The 11,062-nt window shown below is 42.7% G+C and overlaps 1 protein-coding gene and 1 long non-coding RNA gene across 2 annotated transcripts; one reads left to right on the plus strand and one right to left on the minus strand.

Annotated features, from left to right (window-relative positions):
- Window positions 1–1,464: 1,464 nt before the first annotated feature.
- LOC148901929 (uncharacterized) lies at window positions 1,465–6,535 on the minus strand. Its single transcript, XR_016114207.1, has 3 exons — window positions 6,119–6,535; window positions 1,667–1,788; window positions 1,465–1,563 (listed from the first exon to the last, which is right to left on the minus strand). It is a non-coding gene; the product is annotated as an uncharacterized LOC148901929 (long non-coding RNA).
- casq1b (calsequestrin 1b) lies at window positions 3,772–10,938 on the plus strand. Its single transcript, XM_088990070.1, has 11 exons — window positions 3,772–4,205; window positions 8,073–8,166; window positions 8,304–8,404; window positions 8,576–8,687; window positions 8,758–8,831; window positions 8,924–9,054; window positions 9,504–9,549; window positions 9,666–9,720; window positions 9,788–9,888; window positions 10,218–10,292; window positions 10,375–10,938. Exons 1-11 carry the CDS (start codon window positions 3,969–3,971, stop codon window positions 10,528–10,530), a joined length of 1,182 nt encoding a protein of 393 aa, XP_088846196.1. The 5' UTR covers window positions 3,772–3,968; the 3' UTR covers window positions 10,531–10,938.
- The last annotated feature ends 124 nt before the right edge of the window (window positions 10,939–11,062 follow it).

An 11,062-nucleotide genomic window follows, 5' to 3' on the forward strand; every position in this document is an offset into this window, starting at 1 on the left:
CATAATTAATAGAAAAATGTATCTATTTATAAACTGCCACAGGAGGATTTTTGTTTTGCACGTCATAGTTCTAAATTACAATAAATGGTAACATTTGTATTGCACATCAAAATAAATAAATAGCTAGCTAGCTTGCCAAAAAGATAGTCAGAAAGCTAGACAGACAGACAGAAAGTGAGACAGAAAGCGAGACAGAAAGTGAGACAGACAGACAGAAAGCGAAACAGACAGAAAGCGAGAGACAGATGGACAAAAACGAGACAGACAGACAGAAAGCGAGACAAAAAGCGAGACAGACAGCGAGACAGACAGACAGACAGAAAGCGTGACAGAGACAAAAAGCGAGATACACAGACAGACAGACAGAAAGCAAGACAGACAGACAGACAGACAGACACAGAGAGAGAGAGAGAGAGAGAGAGAGAGAGAGAGAGAGAGAGAGAGAGAGAGAGAGAGAGAGAGAGAGAGAGAGAGAGAGAGAGAGAGAGAGAGAGAGAGATTTTCAATAATTAACATAAAAAAATACACTTAGGGACATATAAAGCTATCATATCTCATTAAAATTTGCTGTTGAACATTTAAACTCCCCCTTCGAGTTTAAATCCAGTGACCTTGCTTTGCTCTGCATATCTGTTGCACAGATTGAGACTCACACACACAAACACACGCAAACACACACATTCACCATCCTACATGCACCAACTGTGGGCAGGCTGAAGTTTGATGAGTGTGGTTTGTGGTTACTAAGCAACCTCTCATCCTCCGCTCATCCTCCAGCTGTCATGTTGAAACATTTTTGAGACCAAAATGGCTGACATTTACACAGGCCTGACAAACACATTCAGTTGGGGAATGCTGTTCAATGTCTGTAAAGCGAACAAATGCGTCCAATTGATTTCAAATCGCGAGACGGCAGGGAGGCAGGGAGGCAGGTGGACGTACGACGAGGGAGGTTTGTGTATAAAAAGTAAACAAAGTATCAAGTGTGGGCCAGTCTGAGGAGGAGGAAGTGTTTTGAATCCTGCAAGATGGTACCAAAATAAATAAGTGAATAAAAACAAGCTTCACACATTGGATCAGTGTGACATCAACTCCTGGCTCCATTACTGCCAATTCCTTTACAGGGTATGTTGCTTGAACGCTCAAGGCTCATTTGGTGACTTGAGACACAAGTGATCCCCTCTAGTTTTTTCAAGATACAATTTCATCATTCGGATGAATACCTGCTTTCACTTGCGACTGCAAAAATTAAGATCTGAGTGTTATCTCATTGAGCGCATAGTCAGGTTCTTTCCATTACATGTTAGCTTTATGCTAACATGTAATGGAAAATCCCATTGGCGTGGGAACAGCACTAACTTTTGGTTTTTACAACCCGTTAGTCACTCAAGCACGAATCCAACATATGCAGATAAATAACAAAACATACTCCTGGGGAAATATTCTCTATCCATGACAACAACGGCTACTTACTGAGTAGTAGCAGAAGAAGTCCATTCATATCAGATTTGTGTCTGCACTGTATGATACAATACTGCCTCCCAGTGGTCAAGGCAGGCACACCTAAAGGATCAGCACAGTGAAATGGATTGCAGCATTAAATAACGAAAGGTGTTCTCACTCGATGCCTTTTAGAGAAGAAAACATAATACATTTCTATATTTACTTGTGTAAAAACATCCACTTGATGATTTTCAAGTCCGCTTCTCCTCAAAAGGGTCTCAGTGCTGTGTGCTATCCCAGATGTCATCAGGCAGGAGGCGGGGGACACCCTGAACTGGTTGTCAGCTAATCGCAGGTCACACAGAGATAAACAACCATTCACATTCACCACTTGGGACAATTTGTACAACTGCCTTAGCATGCAACGTAGGAGGAAACCAGAGTACCCGCAGAAAACCCACCCAGCCATGTGGAGACCATGCAAACTCCTTGCGCAGTCGGAATCGAACTGTGCACCCTGCACTGAGACCACTTTCACCACCTGTTTTATAAAATTAAAAAAAACACCACAAAAATGCGTGTGGTATTTTTTGAGGTGCGGTACGAGAATAGATGAATGGAATTTACGTTCATTTCCATAAGAAAATATCATTTGAAATCCAAGAGTTCCAAGCATAATTACAGGAGAAATATTGTATAAGGCGCCACTGCATTTGAAGCTTAAATGAATTTGTTATTGCATGATGTCATTATTGTCAATCGATGTCATGTTCAATACATGAGATCGATCGCACAGTCGCATGATATGCTCCAATTGACCATTCAAGTCAGCAAAAAAAAACATTTTTCTCAATATTGGAACTTACACATTGTAGCATAGCTTCACATTATTGATTTTAGATAGGTATCTAGCGATGTTGATGGATCGATAGATGGATCCTTTGGTTGGACTCATATTTCTTTGGTTGTAATTGGGAATAAGTATTTAAATTTAAAACTGCGATAGGATTACAAACGTATTTCCAAATTGATGAGTTTGCGGTGAGATGCTGGAAAAAAGAAAGAGACTCTCTGAAGTTGTTCAGTCTTGCAATACGAGCTCAAGTGGCATCTCTCCTAGAAGCTTATTAGCACTTTTACTTGGATGTGTCAGCGCGTTCTGAGGCGCTACTTGTCTCCACCATGTTCTGACTTGTCCATCAACACGCATGGCATCGGTATCATTGCGATGAAATGTCATTTGGAGCTATGTCACCGTGGCAACAGTTTTCAGAGGCTCAACTACTGAGGGTAGGGAAGGGGGGGGGGGGGCGCGTTACAGTGTTTGCGGGTGCCAGAAGACGGCACTGTTGACCTCGGGGGTGGAACATTTTGAGCGGATGGGGCTTCATCACGGAGAAGTCAGTGGACCTAATCTACACTCTTAATTGAACCGCCATCAACTGAACGCAATGTCGGGAACCCAAAATATTTTACAAACTATACAACAGTGTCATTTACTGGACATAATTTAGTTCATGATCAGTATTTATCCAATAATACGACAAGAAAGTGTTTCTAGAAAACACACCACGGAATGTTAACCCTTATGGGGACAGCGGTTACTTCAGTGGACAGATCTTTGTCTTGCTTGTTGAACAGTTATGCTCTGATCAACCGATAAAAGGGCAGCTGATCAGGGTTAAGGCTGACCTCTCTAGTCCTGTAAGAGGCTATTTGAAATTGATGATTGGTTGAAGAAACAGTCCCAATGGCAGTATAGATGACGTTTTATCGTCCATCACTCCTGACCTCGGACACGGCTAACATGAAACGACAAAAGGGTTGGGTTGAAATTCATATCGCGCTAAATGATATGTCGCTTGTTGTTCTGTAATCAAATATATATTATCACATGATGATGTCATCGACAAGCCATATTCCAGTTGTGCAGTGCAGTCCAAATCTATACTGGAGGCTAAGTGTGTGAACTTGTAGGTGAAGGAATAGGTTATGACGTTGTTGGTGGTTATGAACATTTATCGGAGGGTCGTGAGTCACTGCCACTTTTTGGCTTGGGCTCGGCCCCCAATTTCCTCTATGTTGGTTGACTCTATGTTGACTCCATGGACGATGTCTTGTCCACACTGTTGTCCTGCAGAGGTTTTATTTTTAGTGGGACTCGGGCAGTTCCGCCAAACTTAAAAAGGGAATGGCACGTCAGGCATCGGGATCTTCTTTCGTCTGCCAAGACAGTACGCCACCCCCGACAAGAGACTTCCAACAGGTGGCCGTGCAACCCAAACTCCTCCCCCTTCTACACACACACTTTTAATTGTGACATTTTTTGGCAGCCTTTCCAGTTTGTATCTCGGAGGACCGAAGCCTCCCCGCCCTATGTCGTCAGCAAATCCATGTGGACGTGTTTCTTAAAGGGAACCGCTTACTGACGGTCCTGTTCTTCTCTTGCCGGCAGGGACAGGAAACAGGATTGGATATCGGAACCATTAAGTCAAGTTTCGGAACGGAAGGAGAGGACAAACGCCATGAAGTGGAGTTGGGTGATATTGGGGGTCCTCCTCTCCTTGGGGGCCATGGCGTCGTGCGAAAATGCCCTCCAAATCCCAGAATACGACGGCAAAGATCGCGTTCATGCCCTCAACGCCAAGAACTACAAGTCCATCATGAAGAACTATGACGTGATGGTCATCTACTACCACAAAAATGTGCATGGGGATCGCAACGGCATCAAGCAGTTCCAGGTTGAGGAGCTTGCTCTGGAGGTGGGTAGGTGTGACTAGGGCGTCAGGGATTTGAGGATTCCTAGCTGCAACCAGGTTGTGGAGTTGCCATTGGGGTTTGACAACGGTGGATGGCCCTTGACCCATTAAAAAAACTATTAACTTGGATAGCACTCGGACTTAGTTCAAGTCTGACAATATAGAATCAAGAGCCACATGGGCAACCACAATCCAACAGCTTTGTACTCTACAGTAGATACTGAAATAACAAATGACATCAACTGATAGACTTGTTGACCGCCAGAAGCTAGTAGTTTTTAAGCTCTCTCAAGCCACAACCCATCTATTTTTGACAATCATAACAACAAACAGCATTGCCCCGTGGTATCAACACATACGTAGTTAGCCGTTAGCATTTCAGATCTGAAAAAAATACCCTGTTGCGGTGGGCTATGTGCTAATGCTAATTAAGGGTCTGCATTACTTGACTTTTTTTCCTTTTGCCCCTTTTGTCTGCCATTTGATGGTCTGGAAGTCAAGTCGAACTGTTGCTATGGTAACCAAACCACATGCCGGCTGACCAGCACATTTCGTGCTGGTAAATGTCTGTCTTTCTTTTGTTTCTCCTAAAGAGCAAAAAGCAGAGGTTGAAAATGAGACAGCCGCTTTTAGGTGCTTTTCATTTTGTCCAGATAGAAGATGCGGTAGTTGGCAATCAACAAGCGGAGGTGACAGGTGCGACGTCATGATATTTTTTTTTCTAGGCTACAATCCTATTTTCCGGGTAAACAAAGGTATGTTTCCCAAAATAAACAACATCATATTAAGAAGATCAACTTTATTTTTTAATTTGAAATTGAAAATGGCAGCTTCGATGCCAATGGCATTAAGGGGTCCACATTAAGCTGAATGGCCATTTGGTTTAGGGGGTCCTTAAGCATATTTCAGTTTCCCCAAACCCAAAACGTTTGTGAAATCCCAATTTCAAGGACGTGCGCGTGGCTTAGTGATTCATTGTGTTTGTCTCGAATGATGTAAGAGGCCCACGGCTAAATTTATGCTGCTGCTATGCAAACACAAGCTGCAAACACAAAGTCAGTGCATGCGGTGCCACCAGGGTAGAGAAGGTTCCGTCGAGGAGATCGAACTACCTCCGATTGTGTTCTTCTGAGTAGGAAGAAAATGTTTGCACCTCGCGGACGGTTGGAGTCACCTCGGGGTTGCAAAGTGCCAGGTTGTTGTACAGCATAACCTTGGAAACCACCAACTCGACCTGGACTCAAGGCTGTGGTGACATCATCTCTTTGGCAGTGAGTTTGTAGAGTAGATTGTATTGCCCTGTCTGCCCTGTGTCACCTTCACCGTCAGGTCCAACAAGGAGATTTAAGGCCTCTTTTACCTCCCAAGTCAACAAGTAGAGAGATGAGAAAATATTAGCCAGTGGCCAGTCTCAGGCACACCAAAGTGTTTTCAGCTCAATTATGGATTTCCATGCATCTTTCATGATGTTGCGTAACAGAGAGCCACACGCGTGTCTGTGTGTGGGCGTCAGCATCTAATATTGATTTACAGTCTGTATAAAGCTATTTAACTAAGGTTCTCAGTGGATTGCTAAGTACAGTATAGCCATTCATAAAGATGTGTACGCAGGGCTACATACAGAAATCCAGAAACAGGAAGAAAAAAGTGGACACAAGTAAAATACATATATCAACAATACTGTGGTCCCCAACATTGTTTTGCCCCACGAATTGGTTGAATAATAAGACAATATATTCAGGCTTGGTGGACAAAAACAACAAAATAATGTGTTATGACATGCATAGGAAAAGGTGGTATTTTCTGACACCAGGATTATCCGATTTGGCCACAAATTGGTCGCTACGGTGACATTTAAACCTGCCTTCAAAATAAAATAAAAAACCAATAGTAAGTGAACGAAAAATACGACTCACCATTGCTGCGTATTATGCTGGGTGGGCATTGTATGTGGGAATCACCTGTTGAGATAAATCTGGATTTTAAGTAGGACTCCTGGTACGGTCTAATTAAAACGCAGCCAGAGGAGAAGTCAGAGGCTGATTTTCTGCATCCTGGCTAGGCCTTTATGTACGGAAGAGGATTAGGGCCACTGAAGAAAAAAATAAGGTTGGCAAGATTCTCACTTCAATTTCACAATTCTGAGAATAAAGACGGAGTTCTGAGATTAAAGTTCTGACTTTAAAGTGAAATTCTGAGATTAAAGTCAAAATTCTGAGAATAAAGTCAGAATGTTCACTTTAAAGTCAGAATTCTGCGATTAAAGTGACAATCTTGGCAACCTTTTTTCTGCGTTGGCCCTAATCCTCTTCGTATTTATCCCTCCACCTTCCAAAAAGAACTTTCCAAAGATGTTTCATTTTGCTAGTTCCAGGTTTCATTTTACCGGTAAACCTTCACGTGACCCGGAAGCGCCGCCTTTTACCTGTCTCAAGAGAGTCACACTATAACGGATGTAAAGAGAATCCGGCATTTTTTCAAAATAAAACACTTGGATTCCAAAATGAATACAACGGAAGTTATATAAGTACGTAATTTATTACAGTATTTCGGACCGCTTATAATAACAATAATAACAATAATAATAGTAATAATAATAATAATAATAATAATAATAATAATAATAATAATAATAATAATAGTAAATTTCATTTCTAAGTGCCTATCAAATCTGGCAAGGTGACTTTTCTCCACTATTTGACCCAAGTCTGAATTTATAAATGAATTAATTTTCATTTTCCATACCACTTATCCCTCATTAGGGTCGCGGGGGTGCCGGAGCCTATCCCAGCTGTCTTCGGGCACGAATGATGATGATAAATGTTTTCTTCTAAATAAAGACATTGATTCGTCACTATAATGAATTTTGGACAAAAACACAATTTGGATAAAAGGTTGATGAGTCTTCATGTACAGCACCAGAATTCAAATAAAATTATGTATTTAGGGACACGTGTAAATATCTGAATATATATAAAACGATTAACAAAGTATTGACTCAGATTTAAAATGTGTATTGTGGCTGTAATCGAACGATTTTGGCACTTTAATATGAACTGTGTAGAAGAAAAAAGTGTCAATCAGACATGACGGAGGTGAGCATGTCAGGTGCATCTTGGCTGGCTTGGTTTTGTAAGGAATGCTTTTCTGTTCCCACCGTGCCTTCTTCAAGGCCTTAAATAGCGGCGGGATGTCGTCTCACCTCTCCTCCAAATACCTCCCGTTGGAAATATGTTTTGAATTGAGGGGTAATAATGCCTATTAGACAAAAGGGATTCAGTGTAGAAGTTTTGAAGGTCTTGTTTTTTATTTTTAACACGGGTCTTGGTGCAAATGAAGCGTAGTCACAAAACAATAGGGACGTCTAAATTGTGTCTTTTTTTCTCAGAACTGCCACTTTCATATCATAAGTAAAATATGCAACTGATCAATGAGAAACAATTTCATGCGCTCAGATCTGCAGGTAGTGAAGCACCTGCTACATCGTCTCAAGTTGTTGTGTCCCTTGCCAAGACCTCCCTTTCTCTAGTGACTGCATGGGGGTTCTGGGATGGGTGGATGGTGGGGTTGAAGGGGCGGCTGCCAATATTTGTCTCTGGTTTCGCTCCGATTTAGAAAGTGCAAGGCAGCAGTCCAATGCTTTTGCTTTTAAGGACTTGAGGTGGACGAGAAGTGACGGCGACCTCACCCAAGAGGTTCGTAGAGGTGACAAAAAATGGGGGTGTCAAAGTAAAGAAACTTGAACCTTAGTCTAAAGGTAGAAAAAAAATATATATATGAATCGATGCAATGGATTCTGAGTCGAACGGTTCATCTTACGCCTTCAGAAGACGCCAACCTGTCCCATTATCCCTTCTGTTTTCTCTACAGCTAGCAGCTCAGGTTCTGGACGATCTGGAAGATGAAGACATTGGATTTGGCCTTGTGGATGAAAAGAAAGATAGCTCCGTGGCCAAAAAACTTGGTAGGCTTTCTCTTTCCATGTGTCAATCCAACGATCAATAACATGAAAACTACCAGGTTGGAGTCACTCATCAGTATGGAGGTTTGGACTTTTCCCAGTTCAATTGCTTAAAACACTTTGTCTCATTCCCCCTCCAGGTCTGGATGAGGTGGAAAGTGTCTACATATTCGCTAATGACGAGATCATCGAGTATGATGGAGAGTTGGCTGCCGACACACTGGTGGAGTTCCTCTATGATGTAAGTATACGACACCACAATTTTTCTAGGACATTACAGAAATTTTGGAGCCAATTTATGCCAGGGTATTTCCAGGTGGCAGAGAATGGAGTGGCGAGCAAATAAAACATTATTGTGAAATGTCATTTTGTACCGACACACTAACTGTTCTCCCAATGACGGAGCTCTCAGGTGATGGAAGAGCCCGTGGAGATCATCGACAATGAGCGGGAGCTGAAGGGCTTTAATAACATGGATGATGTCATCAAGCTGGTGGGCTACTTCAAGAGCAAGAATTCTACTCGTAGGTGGACCATGCGGTTATGCAAAGGAACGCTCAGGCCTCCAGCATTCAACCAGGATGTCTTTTGCAGATTTCATCGAGTTTGATGATGCAGCTGAAGAGTTTCACCCTTTCATCAAATTCTTTGCCACCTTCGACCCCAAGGTTTGCCGTACAAAGTGTTGTCGGTTAGCATTCTGCGCCCAAAGTTTGGAAATCTTTGTGTCTATTGATGGTTCCTCTCCATCTTACTTTAGATTGCCAAAAAACTGAAACTGAAGATGAACGAAGTGGATTTCTTTGAGCCCTTCATGGAGGAATCAGTCACCATTCCCGGGAAGCCCTACACAGAGGCCGAGCTGGTCGAATACATCGAGCAGCACGACAGGTCACAGTTCAAAGAATAAACCCAACCACTCACTGCCTGCGGACCATGTTAGGTTTTTGCTGGTAATCAGACTATAAGAACACATCAGGGACAAGAAGGCTCAAAGGGCAGTCATGGTTGTCGCTCTTTGCCAGGAGAGTGCGCTGAGACATGTCTCGCTTTAGCATCTTGGAACAGCTCTGCAGTTGCTGAGATCTGTAAACTGTTATAGTCCCTGGACAGTTCTAATTAACCGTGTTTGTCACCTTCCATATCCTGAAGGGATAGGCCAGAGGCATAATCTTCTAATGGGGTTTCAGAAGCGCAATGAACAGGACAGAATACACAAGGCATTCCTGTTTAAGGGAAAAGGGGTCATGCTGGGGGTCGGGGGTCCTTGAGTTCATGGTACCTTAAAAGCTGAGAGCAGAATCTTTTTGGATTGTCAAACAATGTTTCATTCGTTTCAGACCCACTTTGAGGAAGCTGAAACCTCACAGCATGTATGAGATCTGGGTAAGAACGTCATCAATTAAGGACTTTGCTATTTGCTGAACCACAATGAAAAAAACATTTGTATAACCCTAGTTTTTATTTCCGTATCAACCCGAAAACGGTTTGTCTAACACCAGGAGGATGACATCGACGGCGAGCACATTGTAGCCTTCGCTGAGGAAGACGACCCAGGTTAGGAGTCCCATGCTCCACCCACCGATCTGATGGGACTCTTAATTTTGATTTTGGAACACCTTAGATGGTTTTGAGTTCCTGGAGATCCTGAAGGAGGTGGCGCGGGAGAATACAGACAATCCCAACCTGAGCATAATCTGGATAGACCCTGACAACTTCCCTCTGGTAAGGCAGACGTCACCGTACACCAGATCCTTTGCTTTGAATGTTGTGGTTCTTTGACCCAAAAATGGTTCAGAACCAATTGTCTAATACAGTGGTTCTTAAAATGGGTTTGATCAAATTCGGTGAGTTAGTCTCAGGGGTTCGGTGGATCCTCCGCCGCAGATGTCCACCCCTCAGTCTCGTCTGCAGTTAGTGGGCACAGTCATTGAAAGAAAGATTCGGTGAATGAGCATATGAAACTGGTGGGCTTCGGTGCTTTCAACAAGATTAAGAACCACTGGTTTACTCTAATATCTACGATGTGGTGTTCCATGTTCAATTGTTCTCAGCTGGTCCCGTACTGGGAGAAGACATTCCGCATCGACCTGTCATCCCCCCAAATTGGCGTGGTTGACGTGGAGGACGTAAGCTAACTGTTTCCGCGTACAGAGGATTCCGTTTACTTCTTGATGCTAGTCTCTTTCTTTGACTTGCTCCTTTCGGCAGGCTGACAGTGTATGGATGGAAATGGACGATCACGATGAAATGCCTACAGCGGATGAGCTGGAGCGCTGGATTGAGGACGTTCTCTCAGGGAAGATTGACCCTGACAATGATGACAACGAGGAGGATGACGGCGATGAGGACGATGATGATGAATAGAAACATCCCAACTATCTTTGTTAGGTTGAAAATTGTTTCTCAGTGTCAACGATGACAACAATGACAACAAGGGAGAAAATCATGCTATCTTTCAGTCCAGTTTTAACGGTCAGGCGGATTACTCTATTCACTTCCTGCGGGGGTCGAATATAAGGGAGGCGCTGATGCCCGTCACCGACTGAAAACCACAACTTTGCTCGACAGGTCGACTGCGCTTACATTTTGTACCTTGTGTCACATGACCAGAGCTCAGAAACAGTCACTTCATCAAAAGTGTGTCAGAAATAATAATAAAAAAATAAAGACAAACAAACAAAACAAAACAAATGAATCACTGGAGAGTCTTAGGTAGCTGTTTCTGCCCTCTCATCCCAAATAAAAACAAATTAAAAAAAACTTTAAAAAACAGTTCTGGTTCTATTTATTTCCAGATATAATTGACAGCATGCAATGGGGGAAATAATGATTTGGTACTCTTAAGACAATAACACGCCCACAGTCATAACTCACTTGGCTGGTATATAAAATATGG

The sequence above is a fragment of the Hippocampus bargibanti genome, linkage group LG02 (assembly GCF_051943395.1).
Source record: "Hippocampus bargibanti isolate YZ-2025 linkage group LG02, ASM5194339v1, whole genome shotgun sequence".
Classification (NCBI taxonomy): domain Eukaryota; kingdom Metazoa; phylum Chordata; class Actinopteri; order Syngnathiformes; family Syngnathidae; genus Hippocampus; species Hippocampus bargibanti.

Bases quoted from the DNA above. Each gene is read 5' to 3' on its own strand.
- casq1b (XM_088990070.1), top strand. From the start codon at position 3,969: ATGAAGTGGAGTTGGGTGATATTGGGGGTCCTCCTCTCCTTGGGGGCC. The intron at 8,167-8,303 runs GTAGGCTTTCTC...TTCCCCCTCCAG, and splicing joins CTCCGTGGCCAAAAAACTTG to GTCTGGATGAGGTGGAAAGT. The intron at 10,293-10,374 runs GTAAGCTAACTG...TCCTTTCGGCAG, and splicing joins GCGTGGTTGACGTGGAGGAC to GCTGACAGTGTATGGATGGA.